At 44.4% G+C, this 17,112-nt stretch overlaps 1 protein-coding gene across 2 annotated transcripts in view; it reads left to right on the top strand.

Moving 5' to 3' along the window:
- Positions 1–17,112, top strand: part of LOC147637701 (uncharacterized) — a 49,063-nt gene that overhangs the window by 12,284 nt on the left and 19,667 nt on the right. For both annotated transcript variants that reach the window (XM_086799526.1, XM_086799527.1), the window contains exon 3: positions 15,294–15,444. In XM_086799526.1, coding sequence (XP_086655652.1) covers positions 15,294–15,444 — 151 coding nt within the window. The remainder of the gene's footprint in view (positions 1–15,293; positions 15,445–17,112) is intronic.

The following is a 17,112-nucleotide window of genomic DNA, read 5'->3' as shown; positions in this document are numbered from 1 at the left end:
AAACTGATGCAACCATGAATGAAGAGTTGTCGGGTCGAGTTTACCATTATACTTACTGAAGTTCATTTTCTTGGGAAAATGATTCGAGGACGTCGCTGATGTCAATTTGGCGTCCAAAGCTGCAAGGTAACGCTCATGTTCCACGCATCGCATGGCTTCGTCTTCCTGTTGTCGGATCTCCAATGCACGCATCTGCAACTCAAGCATAGAACTGGGCTGCGGTCGTGACCCTGTGAGAGGGTCCCTGTGTAGAGGATCTGGAATTTGGGATACGGAAGGAGAGGGAGGAGTAGATGGAAAACGCGGCGGTGGAGAACGGGTGCGCTCTTCCAGAGCTAGGATCTGCACCTTCTGCTCTTCCAACTTGGTCGTCTGGTCTGTGATTGCTCGCATTATCTGTTGGAACATCTCTGTAACACTCATGCCTGATGCCCTAGCTGGGCTGCCTGTGCACTTTGGTCCCAAGGTTCTTGGTCTCTCTCGTCGTCGAAGCTCGCCATTGCAGGAAAACGCACTTCCTTTCCGGAGCACAATCTGACCATCCACTGTGTGCGTGGGAGACTTCCGGAGGCTGAAAACCAATTGTCCTTCGAGGGACAGGAGTCACTCTGAAAGGGGTAGTCCACCGGAGTCTGAAAACCAACCACACGAGCGAGAAAAAATTTTTGGTTTCTTGCTGAATCTTTACACTTGAAGTAGGCTCTGATACCACTGTAACATGCGGAAGCTTCAGGGGAGATCGGTAACTTCAATGCTCAGAAAACAGCACACTTGTCATGACGAAATTAACGCACAAAACTGAATATAGATGTGCAGAAAAAGAGAGAGATAGAGAGGGAGAAGAGGACACAGTATTGGGTCCCGAATACCCTCTGTAGGGCCCCCACCACGAATGGTGTATTTGCTTTTATTAGAATGATGCAACAAACTGAAATAAAAGACTGACTGAACCTTCTTGGTTGAGATGGATCTCTGCCCTTGACCTTCAATCCTTCACCCCTTCTGTGTTAGCTTGTTCTTGGCTGTCCTAGCCCTTGGTTCAGCTTCAGCACTTGGTGAATTATGAGATAAATGAACTGATTTGTGGCTTTGGTATTTATACCCTTCAGGACATCTAGTCGGCTGTCCTTAAATGCTCCACGACTAGAAAATACAGCATTAAATGCTAAAAAATGCTGTGCATGACTAAAATAAATGCTGGCCACCATGCACCTCAGATCTGGCTGCTGGACAGCCTGTGTGGGCTGCCCCACACCTGGTCTACAGTCCCCTAGGGGCTGTGTAACCAGTCAGCCACCTGTTCAGGAGCCCTAGGGCTGTCTACAGCCCCTCCATGGCCATCCCATGGCTGGTGGGTACAGCCAAGGCCTTCTTGGTCCCTATGGGGGTGGTTCTACACCTTCCCCATGCCCACATCTGTCCTTGGGGTAGCCCTATGGGCTGGCCCCTTTCCTATATGCAAACCCTAATTGTCTACACAGGGATCTGGCATCCAGTAACATACTAGATACACAGAACCACTGACATCATTCCAGAGGGAGACTCACAGCGCGGACTGGCACTGTTTCATGTGCAGGACAATGCACACTTGACCTCGGACGCATGTGCAGGACAATGCACACCTGACCTCGGACGACTGGAATGGAACCCTGGCTGACTCGTCCCGGACTGGGCTCACGTGGGACCGGTTTTCCTATCCCAGGTCCTGCACCTTTTGTACAGATATGTCTACGTGGCATCCAAGTGCGGGGTGCATGTGACAATCACTGTACTCATCAAGGCGAGATTACAAGAATGACGAAGCTCTTGTAATCTCCATGCCCGTGTCAAAGATTGTGCTGAAGAGTTAGCAAGGTCATGAAGTTCCATATCGGAGAGATGAGAATCACGAACAGTGGTTTCCAGCCATCGTGGAATCTTGGGGGCAATCCTCCGTTGCACGAGGAGGAGAAGCTGAGGTGCAATTCTGCTGCACTCTTCTTTCTATATGTGAAAACCCTAGCACATAGGCACAAAAGCTCTATCTCGTGCACGGTTCATAGACGCTCTCTCTCTCTTTCTCTTAGGTTTGATGGAGGTGATAGAACCTCATTCCCTTTCTCCATGGTAGTTTTTCTCTCCCTCTTCCCCCCCGCAAGATCTAGGGAAGAGCTGACTCTCTCAAAAATTTTGTAAGATCATCAAATATATTTTTAAGTATCCTTTCAAGGTGCATGTTTATTTCTTGTAGGCATATGAATATCACATGAGCATCATTTTTAATTCCAAGCGTTGCTTGGAAATAGCGTGCCCTATGGGTAGGCATGAACGGTTGATTGCTTGGAAATTGTGTGCACTATATAGGTACACATGAATGGGGTGATTACTTACATTATGTTCATCTATCAACACCCCAAAAGGCAAAAACTGCTCATTGATGGAAATGCATACTCCACTCTATGTCCCGAAGGGACCAAACCAAAAGAATGGGACCAGAAGGTGTGACTCCTACCTTGTAAAATCTCCCTGCAATGGCGGGTCCGTCCCTTTGAAAGATGGTGCTCCTGTAAGAAGAGAATGTCAATGGGTCCACTAATTGTTGCTCTATGGAGCTCCTCTCTAAGGACACCACGCCTCTGGAAGCACCAACCCTTGGATGTTCCATGTGACAATCCGCATAGCTAAGAGTGGTGAGAAGTGGAACTGCCCTCCACTCGAAGAGTCTTGGGCGCGGGTTTCGATGGTGAGCAATCAGTGTCAGTCCTGGGGCGAAGCCATGCTAGATGGGCATGTATCCTAGCCTTCATGTGTACCCACTCTGTTCGAGCCCTAGAATATGCATACTTTGGACTCCAATTGTCACAGTGTAGATATCTGTAGGATGGGGGAAAGAGGTATTGCCACACAGAAACATGTAGGAAAACAAAAAGCAACACCTCCAGGCTAGAGGACACCATCCTCCTTGCCTGATCCTTGAGGTTGGAGCCGCCCAATTCCATCCGAGCCAAGGGCGAGAGGTGGGTAAGCACATTTGTGATGCGCAGGTCCTGCAGATGATGCAAAAGCTCTATGCCCTGCCCCTGTATAGCAGAGGATATTGACTCCATGCTCCAGTATGTCCCCTGTGCTGCACTTAGGGAGAAAGGAGAAGATCATTGCTCCACTCTCTTGGGTGGACGGCCTGGAGTGGTATAACACGACACAAATGCGGATGGGAGCCATCGTCTCCTCAAACATGCTAGCTCCATCAATTGAGAGGAGGCACTGAAAAGAACTATAGTCGGCTGGTTGTCCCAACACCCGGGGGGGCCACTTGGCGACTCTAGAGCATAGTAACATAAAAACCCGTTTTGCCCTCTCGAAACGGCACGAAACGTTTCTGGCACGAAACGTTTCGAAACAAAACGAAACCTGCCCATCGAAACGGTGTTTCGCCCAAATGTAAAGTGTGGTAAAAAAAAGGGCGGAAGTTTTTTTTTTTGCAAATGCGATTTTTGCCGTTGTTTCCATTCTTGTTTGCTGCCCATTTGCCACTTCACGCATTTGACGCTTCTTCTCGGCCGCAACCTGTTGCTCCACCTCTTCTCCTTGTCCACTCCTCCTTTTCGCTCCTTCACTTCTCCTCCACGCCTCCTCTTCCTCTTCCCTTTTCCTCTTTCTCTCTTCTCCTCGATGGTCCACCCCTCCTCTTCCCTCCTCTTTCCTCTGCCTCTTTCTCTCCTTTTCTTGTCTTCCAAGTTTCTCTCCTTTTCTTCACCTCCTTCCCTTTTCTTCTCGCCTCCCTCTTCCCTTCCAACTTGTTTCTTTCCTCCTCTCTTCCTCTCCTTTTCTTGCCCAAATTTTGAAAATACCAAAAAACTACTCCCAAAATCATGAATTTCATACCCACTAGTCCCAAAAAATGTATCTTCATCTTTTTGTTGGCTATGTTATAAATTTGGTATGTGTATATAAGAAGTGTCATTTCGAAACCTTTGCGTTTCGTCCAAAACAGACGAAACGAAACGAAACGAAACCTTCAAAACGACGAAACGGACGAAACGTTTCATGTTATTATGCTCTAGAGGGAGAGTCCGAACCGGAGAGGCACCAATGGTCATCTTTGCCGGCTCCGGAAAATGATGAATCAACCGACGGATGGAGCTGGCCGGCTGTCGCCGCTCTGGATCTTGCGTAGCCGGACGGCGGCAGGAGTGCTCTGGAGAGGATGGGGGGGGGGAGGGAGATCTGGAACAACCAAAGCAGAGGAAGTAGGAGGGAGGAGAGTGAGGCAAACTGCAGGGTGTCAGAAATATGTGATCTAGCATCCATTCTTAGTGTGATATCCTTAGTGATACCTTAGAGTGTCTTGTTCTAAGGTTAGAAGGCTCATTTACTAGAGTAACTGAGTGTAGGTCTAGTAGATACTTTCCTATGATTGAGGCATCACCTTTTAGATGAGTCTGGTGAGAAATCTAAGGGAAGTGGAGAGATTCGTGGGCCCTAGGCGCCTCCTTCTCCTGAGCCTATATAAACAGGGTATACTACTTACACTCAAGAGCTAAGTGGAGAGTGTAATGCCCATGCTTTGTGTACTTGCTTAGTGATCAATATACTAAGTGGTCCTTTGTGGAGATACTCTCCTCTTTGCATTTTCCATTAGCTTGTGTTTATGTGATACTTTGTGGTGACCTTGAGTACACTCTATTGCTCATTGGTTACATCTCATTATTATCTAAGTGGTGGCATGTGTTGCTCTAGTGGTGTGAGTTTTCTTATGTGATAATCATTTCCATTGTTTAATTCATTCAATCATTGAGCTCACACCATGTCTTTTAACTTGGTATCAGAGCTCCTTTCCATGGGAGTGTAATCCTTCATATGTTGGTAGGATACATCTTTGTGATTGTGGGTGTATGTATGATTTACTCACAAGCATTCTCTATTATCATTAAGTGGTATTCTTTGTGAGAAACTTATTGTTGCATTTGTTGCATTTGGGGTTGATTCATCACTTCATTGGGTGGCACATTGGAGTGAAGAAGGTGTCAAATCTATCCACACGTGTGTGCAAGTCTCTATGTGAGCACAACATTCTATGTGAATCTTTCTTTGTTATCAAACCCTAATCATTAACCTAACTATTCCTCTCATCCTCTTAGTGAGTGGCACATTGAGAGATTTAGGGAGGGATCATCACTTAGTGGGACACACCATTGTGGGTGTGAATAAGCATTAGAAGAAGGGAACCTCTATGTGACAGAAACCTTGTGTGAGAGCATATTATTGATGGTGATTGCATTGTGAAGAGAGTTGATTGAATCAATATTGAAGCATTGAAGCTGAGCCTAGAGACCTTTCTTCAAAGCCATCATAAGCTTCAAATGGTAGCCCCCATTGCTTGTTGAAAGCATCAACCTAAGAAGGTATCAAATCTGTTTTTTTTCTGTGTGCAAAACAGAGTGAAAAAAAGGTACTAATTGGAGGCTTCAATCACACTTGAGTGATTGTGCATTGCACTCATTGTATTGGGGCTTTAGTAGTCCAACCTCAGGGCGTCAATCTCTGCGCATTGAGCTTGCAAAAAGCATATGAAAACAGGCGGCTACAATCAAAAGACCAGGCAGGGGGCACAGAGCTCCTGTATTGATGAGAGGAGAAGGCAATTTGGAGGCCTTCAATAGCCTCACATTGCAGCAAAGCACAAGCATTCCATGGAGGCTTAAACCATCAGGAGATTCTTCCACGATTGAAGGAGCATGGTGACTTCCATCATCATCTACTTTCCTCCTTCATTATAGGAAGGAAAGTATTTGTTTAAAAATTCCATTTCTTTGTGATTTTCTTAAAAGGGCTCTAAGGTTCAAGGTACTCCATATTTATTTTGTGATCAAGGGGGATTATCATACTCTTGATATTGTCTTCATCTTGTGGGAGAGTAGCATTACATATGTATCCTTGTGAACAACATATTGTATATGCTCTAGCACTATAAAGAGCACATCTTTCATCTTGTATTTCTTAGTGAAAAAGGGCTAATAGGTGTGGTGTGTTAGCCAAATGCCAAGGTATTTACACACTAAAACTAAAGCTCAAATTGCATTAGCCATAGGTTCCAAGACCAGTTTCAAGATCAAGGGAAAGTCACATTATGTGGAGTAGTCAAAGTTCATGTGTACACATCTTCACTTATTTGGTGAAGGGATACTTGAGTAGAGTATTTTTGGGTGAAAATCCAAGCTCCATTGTAAAGTCCTAGAGCTATAAAGGACTTCCCTATTTGTGTAACACTGTGTGTGTGTGTCAGGTTGCGTACCATGGCAACTATGGTGGGAAAGATGTTTGATAAAACAGATAAATTTGATGGCTCCAAGTACCATACTTGGTGCATCAAAATGCAAATGTGTCTCATAGAAAAGCACATATGGGGAGTGGTTAATGGGACTGAGAAGAGGCCAAATAGAGATTCAGATCTCATCACTAAGTGGACCAATTTAAACTCCAAAGCATTATCTCTCATCATTTGTGGGCTAGGTGATAGCCAAATCCATCAAGTGAGCTCAGCAAAGACTTCCAATGAAGCATGGCTTAGGCTCAAGTCCATCTTTGGGCAAACCAATGGAGGTGCTAGGTTCTTTTTAAGGAAGAAACTTTACAGGATAGAAAAGGATGACAAAGCCAGTCTTGCTATGGGCCCTAGGCGCCTCCTTCTCCTAAGCCTATATAAACAAGTTATACTTCTCACACTCAAGAGCTAAGTAGAGAGTGTAATGCGCATGCTTTGTGTACTTGCTTAGTGATCAATATACTAAGTGGTCCTTTGTGGAAATACCCCCCTCTTTGCATTTTCCATTAGCTTGTCTTTATGTGATGCTTTGTGGTGACCTTGAGTACACTCTATTTCTCATTGGTTACATCTCATTATTATCTAAGTGGTGGCATGTGTTGCTCTAGTGGTGTGAGTTTGCCTATGTGATAATCATTTCCATTGTTTGATTCATTTAATCATTAAGCTCACACCATGTCTTTAACATGGGGGAGGGGGAGGAGCGGAGGGGGGAGGGGGGGGGAGATGGCTGCAAGGACGGGCCTATTACTGCAGGCATTGAAGGGTTAGCGATCTCCATTGGCTGAAAACCTGGAGGAGGGTCCCAACGAAGTAACGACGACGAGGTAACGGTCTCCAGAAGGGGGTGGGGGTGGGTTCCTCTAGGGAACTGCGGGGGGCCCATCACTGATAGAGGGCTATTGAGATAAATGCTCAAAATGGTTTTCTGACAAAACCGTATCCTCTTGGGTCCTGCCAGCCTTGCACGCTTGCCAATGTCGACCGGCGGTCCCGCCTTGGGCCTGTGGTCTGCCACTTTCCTGTGTTGGCCTCAGCGGGGGCTTGGTGCTTTGGTACATGGGGACTTGAGTCCTACCCACCTCCCTGTGAAGGGTCTGAATTGTGGTCCGGGGGGGGGGATGTCACCGTTTGTTCCCTTCACTAGTCTTGACTAGTGTTTCACACACTGAGCGGAACCAAGGTGTGAACGGGGATTTTCCACAGAAGAAAGCTGAAGCATCTACCGGGAAAGTTTGGCCTGAAAGATGGCCACACGGCAAAAGTAGCATGGGATTTTATTCATCAAAGTGACTTATAATGTTTATAAGTCGGTGTGTTAGGCTGGACATATTATTATTGATAGATTCAGTAAGCAAGCCCACTTTATTCCCGTGAAGAAGACTATCCGCACAGAGCATATGGCGAGATTGTTTATTCAGCAGATTTTCAAACATCATGGATTACCCAAATCCATTGTAGGGGATAGAGATCCTCGGACTACTAGCTTCTTTTGGAGAGCTCTTTTTGACAACATGAGGACTTATCATCCTCAAACAGATGGACAAAGTGAGATTGCAAACCTCACTATTTTGGGTATGCTAAAGTGTTATGCTCTTGAAGCAAAGGAACAATGGAAAAAGTACTTGCCATTGGTTGAGTTTGCTTACAACAACACTGTTCACTCTTCGACAAGAAAAGCTCCTTTTGAGATTAGTTATGGCAAATCATTGTTGTTGCCTATTCTAAAGACCAAGGAATAGATCTTCCATGCAGACGAGTTTGTTCGAGATTTGGATATAGCCTTTGCATAGGTTTGAAGGACTATTGAGACATCTCAAGCCAAGCAAAAGAAAGCTGCATATAAACACAGAAGAAAGGTCACCTTTGAAGAAGGGGATTGGGTCTTATTGTGATTTGAAAAAGCTAGACTTAGAAAGTCTAAAGCTAAGGAGCACAAGGAACCCAAGCTTGCCCTCAGATACTATAGACCTTTTCAGGTTACTGAGAAGATCAACGATGTATGCTATCGATTGGACCTTCCAGATCATTGGAGGGTACATAATGCCTTCCATGTCAGCATGTTGAAGCCATATACAGGACTACTCCCAGAGGAGCCTATATTGGAGCATCCACCAAGGGTGGAGAGCCAGAACAGATTGAGTTCCACTCTCTGAGAAAAAGAGGAAAGACAGTGGTCAAGAAATTCCTCTTGAACTTTAAGAATTATTCGCCTATGGATGCGAAATGGATGCCAGAAGAGTACTTGAAGGACTACCGAGATATTCTTCAACCTTATGAGGAAGGAGTTGGTCCTGATCTATTTGAAGTATAGGCTTGAATGTCTTGTGATTAAGACAGATTTAAGAGGGAGGGATTGTGTCTCTAGCCCTCTTCATTGTATATGTATATTGGACTGGAATTGACCATTATTCTGCTTATATAATGGTTACTTGGACATGCTCTAGTCTGGGTAGCAATGATGCCCGATAGCCCAAGGAGAGATTTGTATATGGGAGGCAACGATGCCAGATGACCCATTGATGGCAACGATGCCAGATGACCCATTGATGGCAACGATGGTAGATATCTTGAACTTCGTAGTCGGGTGGTCATTGCGACCAGATGGCCATTGCATTGGATTTTGCAGTCGGGCGGTCATTGCGACCAGATGGCTCAGATGACTGTATTGGATCTCGTAGTTGGGCGGTCATTGCGACCAGATGGCCCAGATGACTGTATTGGATTTTGGAATCGGGCGGTCATTGCGACCAGATGGCCCAGATGACTGTATTGGATTTTGGAATCGGGCGGTCATTGCGACCAGATGGTCGAGATGACTGTATTGGATTTCATAGTCGGCGATTAGATAGCGCAGATGACTATTGATGAATTCTCGGGCGGTCCTATTGACTAGATGGCCTTGAGCAATAATCTAAGCGGTGTCCCTCGGGAGCCAAATAGCTCAGCACGGTTTCTGATGAAACCAGACAAGACAATCCCATGAACAGGAGGATCGTTACCTGTGCACTGAATACCGATATATGTTTGAATTTCTTTGACTTTGTGTGCTGTTTTTGATGTGTGGACAATGCTTGGATTTATGGCATGTGATAGTCCATCGGGCTCCAGACCGCCTGGCCAGTACCTCGAATATCCAGTAGATGCGAATGATGCGTACTTGTTTGTTGACTAGCTTGTGTCTAGTTTTTGCAGAAGGTAAGTATGCATTTATTATATCTAACACATGTGACAGGCCATGAAGATGTAACATCAAAAATAAAGCTATTGGTCAAAGAAAAGGCATTGAGATGTTGCCATATGAGCAGATGACACCACAGGTATGGGGAAAGGCCAGATGCAAAAGCTCACCAGATGGGGCTAGTACCTTGAAATATATGGAGGTACATGATGTACATGGAACACGTGGATATACATGGAATATATGGATGTGCTTGGAACACTTGCAGTCTGTAGATGAGGACAACTGCGGTGTAAGAGGGAGGGAATGTAACTATTTGGCCCTCCTAGCTCTATTTCAAATGATAGAACCCTTGCCTGCAGTTGAGGACAACTACAATGTAAGAGGGAGGGAATGTAACTATTTGGCCCTCCTAGCTCTATTTCAAAGGATAGAACCCAGTTGAGGACAACTGTGATGTAAGAGGGAGGGAATGTAACTATTTGGCCCTCCTAGCTCTATTTCAAATGATAGAACCCTTGCCCGGACACCAGACAAGTGGAAGAAGGCAGAGAAAGCAAAAAGTCAAACTAGGTTGAGTACGAGCCAGGGGCACGATATGCAAGAGGAGACTGAGCCGGACCAAAAAGCTAAAAGCCGCTTTTTCAAAAAGCAGCTCCAAGGCCGAAAAGCAAGGCCCTGAAGTTAGAAAAGCAAAGTTAAAGAACTTTGACAAAGTGAGTAATATTTTATTATAAAGTGGAAAGCAAAGGGAAAAAGGCAAAAGCAAAAGCTTGGTTAAGCTTTTGGCAAAAAGCAGAGCTCTCTTCAAGTATGAACCTCTCTTGTGGTATCATGAAGGAGATCATGGAGTGTGTGTGGGCATCATTATGATCATGGAGAGCTTCTTCTTCGCCATCAACACCTTCTCCAAGTTGCTTTTCAGGTGTACGGTCAGCCCTAGACTTGTATGGGCATATGCATGGGTGATATGGACATGTGTATGGAGCCGTATGGACAAGTGCGGAGCTATACGGAATGAAAATTTTAGAAACCCTAAAACTGCTCCAAAAACCCTAAAAATTGCTTTGTGGAGGTTTTTATCGCCCGAAAACCATTAAAACAGGTTTTATATTAGTTTGCCAGAGAGATTTTACATGGTTTTCTTCTTTGACAAGGCTATAGGAGTTGTGGAGATTACTCATGGGATGAGCGAGTGATACTTGAACTTGGAGCTTGGACTTGGAGTTTGGACTTGGGATTTGGATTTGGATTTGGATTTGGATTTAGACTTGGATTGGATTTTGGATCTGGTACTAGCCCGGTGGGAGATACTTGTGGGTCATCCCCGTGGTGTGCTTGGCATGAGAGATCTTGTGCCTCGACATCAACATCGACTTGGATATCCTACATTGGCATATCCGTTTGTTTTGCATTCATTGATTGTATTGATCCTAGCCAGCGTGCCCGTGGATTGTTCCAAAATAAATTCCTAAAAGGGGGCGGGGCCTGTTCCTCGCTCAGTGTGGTGCACTGTGCAAGATTCCTATACCCTTCTCTCTCTCTCTCTCTCTCTCTCTCTCTCTCTCTATATATATATATATATATATATATATATATATACATATGTGTATATATATATGTATACATATATATATACACATGTGTATATACATATATACACATGTGTATATACATATATACATATACATACATATATATATATATATATATATATATATATATATATACATATATACATATACATATGTACATATACATATATACATATATACATATATACATATACATATGTACATATACATATATATATATACATATATACATATACATATGTACATATACATATATACATATATACATATATATATATACATATATACATATACATATATACATATATATACATATATATACATATATATATATACATATATACATATACATATATATATATATATATATATATACATATACATATATACATATACATATATACATATACATATATACATATATATATATATATATATATACATATACATATATACATATACATATATACATACATATATATATATATATATATATATACATATATATACATATACATATACATACATATACATATATATACATATACATATATATACATATATATATATATGTGTGTGTGTGTGTGTGTGTGTGTATCTTTATCTCTTGGACACGTGGTTGAATTTGTCACGCCCCGCTGGGTTTACAGAGAACATCAAAAGCCAGCTAATTGTAGGTTTCTGTCTGGCTGTTTGTCTGTGGATGCAACTTGGTCCCAAAGTTATCGAATAATGCTCTCCAAAAATTTGAAGTAAACTTGTGATCCCTCTCTAGTGTTATTGTCCTTGGCAAACCTCCGATGGGTTACCAATGTTGGATAAACAGGTGAGCAATGTCTTCAGCTGTGGCCGTTTGCTTGCACGGGATCAACATGCAGAATTTACTGAATCGGTCGACGATGGTCATGCACCGTGTGTTCTAAGATCCAAATGCAACGGGAAGAGGTCCAACAAAGTCCATACTGATATCTTGGAAAGGACCGTTTGGAACTGGCAAAGGTTGAAGTAACTCTGCCTGTTTCGTATGAGGTGCCTTCATTTTTTGGCATATCTGGCATGCGTGGACATATCTTTGGCCAATCGAATGATCGCTTAAGTTTCTCCAATGTATTGTTGATACCACGATGACCTTGAACAAGAGAGTCATGGGCATCATGGAGAAGTGCCTGTCACTTTTCCCTGAGAATGCACAGTTGGTTCTTGTAAAATAACCAGCCATCATGACTGGTATAGTGACCTAGTTTTGCTTGTAGGGCCAACCTATTCGGAGTCCCGAATTCCAATGAATCCTCGTATTGTGCCTTCATACTATCGAGATCTTTTCCCTGTATTTCAAGTTCAATGGACTCCCGCAAATTTTGAATTGTGCCTTTTCTATTGAGAGCATCGGCAACGGGGTTATTTGAGCCAGGGATGTATTCAATTATACCTCCAAACCATTGGAAGATCTGACTCCATCTGGCTTGCTTGTCACTCCATTGGGCACTAGGCATGGTTTGCAACCATTTAAGTGCCTACTGATCTGTCTTAACTGTGAAATCTCTCCCGTAAAGGAAATGTTTCCAATGTTTAAGCATTGTCATCACCGATGCTAGCAATCTAGCCATAGTGAAACAATCCTGGAATTCTCTGAGGAGAGCGATGAGTTCAGTTTCTTCCTCAGTTGAAAGGTCATCCCCAATGTAAATTGGTCTCGGGTCTTCGCCCGGTGATTACCTTGAAAGGATTATCCCATGAAGCCAATTTGAGAACCGGAGACTCAGAGGCAACCTTTTTCATTGCATGAAATGCCTGGAGTGCTTTGCCCGTGATGGACACCTTCTATCGACGTTTCTCACGCCCTTGAGCAGATCTGTAAGAGGTGCTGCAAGGTTGGAAAACTTGTCCATATGGGTGTTGTATGCTTGGTAGAGACCTACGAAAGAGTGGATCTCTTGTGCAATCAACATCCCATTTGAGAATTGCCCTTACCTTTTTAGGGTTGAGGCTAATCTCGTCTGCACTGATAACATATCCCAGGTAATGGATTTCTTCTACTCCCGCAGAAAAAAACGAGTATATCATCCAAAAAGATGAATACACACTTTTCTATGAGCTCCATAAATACCCGAGACAACATCTTGTTAAATGTTGCTGGTGCATTGGTGAGATTGAATGGCATCACCAAAAACTCGTAATGGCCACATTCAGTCTTGAAGGCTGTTTTGGGAATGTCAGCAATAAAGAGCCAAACTTGATGATAGCCACTCTTGAGGTTTATCATCAAAAAGAACTTTGTGCCATTGAGTCGCTGAAGGATATACTCAATCTTGGGCATTGGGAACCTGTTCTTTTGTGAGTCAGGTGATAGGTGATGGGATTTTCGAAACCAAAGGAGGAAGAAGTTGTTACCTTCTATTCCATTCAATCTGGATGATGGCAGATGGAGAGATGTGATGTACAGGTGATCACACCTCACTTTGTGATCCATCCAGTGAGAGGAGTGGGTTGCTCTAGGAAGCGTTGGTATACTGACCCTTCCCCAGTGATGGTTACTCATGCTTCGTGGTTCCATGGCTATATGGTGGATGCCCTATGAGATATCTACATTGGAACTGTGGTGAGTGGGAATGGACTGATGTGACGAACCCCATGAAGAGCATACCTTTCTTCAGCTACACTATGCGTAACACGGGGGTCCTCATGCTTGGACAGATCTAGAGAGTTTCCACTCTTAGGCCTTACTGGGGAGGCATATGACATTATACCCCCCATTCAGAGGAGATTCTGGCAGAGACTCTGTCACTCATACAAGAGGAGCTAGGTATCCTACTTCTTTTGGCTGTTTCTACATGGTGGATTGCCCACTAGCCAGTGGAGATCTATTTTTGCTGTGGACCTAGATGCTCAGCTCCATCCGAGACAGTGTATCATTGCTTATGGGAATGCAGAGAAGTAGAGAGGACCTGGGTCTCTATAGCCCAACTCTTGGGCAGATTGAGGAGTGATCCTATCTATATTACTCGGGGTGCTATTGCATGTTGACTCAATCTGGCCCACAACTTCTTTTTGAGAGTAGGAGAAAAAATCTTGTTATACTTGTCCGTAAGGGCATAGCTCAGAGAGATGTTTGCTTTAAGATATCCCCCAGTTACGATACACATTCGCTATGTATTGACACCACCTGGGAGATTTTTGCTAGCATCATGGCGTGGCATATCTGGAAGACCAGATGCTTAGAGGGTGACAACTTTCACTCTTTTGGCCACTTGGGCTCGCATATAGGAATCTTCTAGAGCTGCGCACCGTAGATTTATGAGAGAGTGGAACCATGGTATTTTCTTCTCCTCCACTTTTATGGGGCTTTTATGGCAGCATAGTGCCCTTGATTGGTTGAGATCTCCCTACCTTTTGGCTGGAGATTTCTCTTTGTATGATTTTATTTTACTTAATGGAAGTCTCTTTTCTGGGGGAAAAAAGACATTGGTGATTTTTTTTTTTTCTCTTGAGTAGGTCCTGTAGTCGCAATTTGGTATCTGTCCCGAGGCAACTGGGTCTTCCCACCTGATGGTGTTACAATTTGTGGCCACAAAAATGAACAGGGGCCTTGGGGATTTGAATTTGGGACCTCCTCTCCCCAAGTCACAAGTCCACACCGCTAGGCTATGTGCCCGCCATTGGCGGTGTGTGATTCTTTTGACCTCTTATCATGTTGATGAATGGCCTTCCGTCGGGGTAGGCATCAATAAGTGAACATTTCCCCATATGAATCTCTTCTGAGAGCAGACCTGCTGCTCAAGTCACCATGGAGGCTGTAATGCCTGGGTTTCTTTGGAGTACTGTACGAAGTGGACTTGTTATCTTCTTCTGTCACCAATGGGAGCACGTCTGAGGGAATCGTAGTATAAGTAGCTCCAAGTTTGTCTCATGAGAAAACCCTTGAGTTTAGATCTTTGGTTTACTTATAAAGAATGCTTCATATTGGCTTCTTACTCATCAATCACATTTGCATCTGCATACATACATACGCACATGAAATGTGAGTATATGCTCAATCACTCAGATTTTTCCTGAACATCTTAAGATCCATTAAATCTCTTTGTCAGTTGAAGTATTTGCCTTTGTCATTTGTATGTTAGTGTGACTGGACTTTGTCCCTCTCCTTTCTTGTTCATAATTACTTCAAATATCAATACCTAAAATGGTGTATACTGAACCTTTTGTTGTGGTGCAGGCAAAGAGTTTCATCAATAATTGGGGAGTTATTGCAAAAGCATTCAGATGGGGAATCAGCATCCCCTGCGTCATTGTTTCCTGAAGCTGCTGCTTATGGGAAGCATAGTAGCAAATACCTTCCCTATTCAAACGTAGACGCTTTTCTTAAGGTACCTTTATGTGGTCTAGTTCTTTTCTTTTGCACTAATAGACAAGGGGACTCTGTAAAACTGATGTGTCTTATATCATTTTTATATCAATGTGATGATGCACACGTTGATGAATTTAAAGTACAAGCAACTCCTTGGAGCTTCTTGTTTATCAGCTTACCATGAAAATTAAACAGCTTCTTGTGTCTTGTCATATAATTTGAGCTTACTTTGGCTAATTCACATGCGTCCGCATTTCTTGACTTTTTCCAACAACATTTTGTACTGGATCAAGGCCGTGAGGCAGTTTGTCAACAACCCCATAGCTTGGTGCCGACACTCCAATGTCCTAAACAGTAGTGAAGAAGGGGGTTATGTTAACCTAGTCAACAGGTTAACTCCTGGATTGGCAGGAGCCAGTTTACTTTGTGCTTGGGAGCACCTCTGCCCTCAGATAGATAGCTCCAGTTGCCTCAGAGGAGCGGCTTCGGCAGCCTTTGGTCTGGAACCCCTGATCCAATTACCTAGTGGCCACATGCTAGGGGCCCGACCGCATGTTTCTTGGGGCACCTTGAGCATGGGACCAGCCAGGTCTCTTGGAGATTGGATCGCCCATAGGCAGTTACCCTGGGGGTGCAGGAGAGAGGCCTGATGGGGATTTGGGGTAGAGATAGGCTTAGCATTGACATCGACTCAGCTATCCCTCAGGAGTGGTTGACTCCCCCAATGTGGCTAGGCGTGTTTACCAGACACGATATCCTAGTGGCGGTCCACGGAACAGATGAGGATAGTGGTTTGCTCACTTTTTCTATTGGGTCCCATGGCAGACTAGAGAGATCTGAGTTTCCTTTGGAGGATTTCAGTGGTTGTGCACCTTGCAGAGGGTGAGGGTGATTGGTTTTCGGGCACGGGAATGGCACATAGATCCAGCACCGGCCAAGGTGGCCAGGGAGAGATTATGGCGGCTATGGATCTGGGAGTACCGACCTTGCCGACCTCTCACGCGCCTAGATGCCTGAGATAGATGGCACACCGGTAGCAGCAGCACATTGGCTCGCAGGGCCTCTCACAGTGTTTCCTTTCCGATTTCTGGAAGAGACTCTGGGACAGCTTTCGGCCTAGAAAGATCACCCGCTTTCTTTGGTTGATGGCACATAGGAGTTTGGTGGCGGTCGGTACTTGGCTGGCAGTTGGAGGTCGGCCAGCAGCTTGCCTGCGGTGTGGCCACCCCTAGGAGTCTCAAGACATTACCTTTGGGATTGCCCGAAGGCTTAGCAGATTTGGCAGCGGATTCTCCGCATCTTCGCTATGGACAGGTCATCGACTCAGATCATTACATGGGGCACTGTCGCTTGGGTCACAGAGGCTGGAGTGGTCAGGGATTATGAGGAGGATGGCAGAGGGCTAGGCCTTTAGGTCTCTCACCATCGTATTGCAGCAATACCAATCACAGCCCCACCTACACGCGACTGGCGACTAGACTCATGCCAGAGATGGGAGATTTGCAGTAGCATAGTAGCTTGGCACATTTGGCATGCTAGATGCAGCGAGGCCATCGAGGGTACCCACACACCGCCGGCAGAGACCGTCAAGAGCATATGGCTTGATATCATTCACACCCTCTGCAGTCAGTGGGGGAAGTTATAGGCAGGTTCTGACCGCATGCGGAGGCGGTGGGAAGCTTTCTTG

Source organism: Cibotium barometz, chromosome 6, assembly GCF_041138505.1.
Source record: "Cibotium barometz isolate CiBa-2024 chromosome 6, ASM4113850v1, whole genome shotgun sequence".
In the NCBI taxonomy this organism is placed as follows: domain Eukaryota; kingdom Viridiplantae; phylum Streptophyta; class Polypodiopsida; order Cyatheales; family Cibotiaceae; genus Cibotium; species Cibotium barometz.
This window is presented reverse-complemented; position numbering and strand designations above follow the sequence as displayed.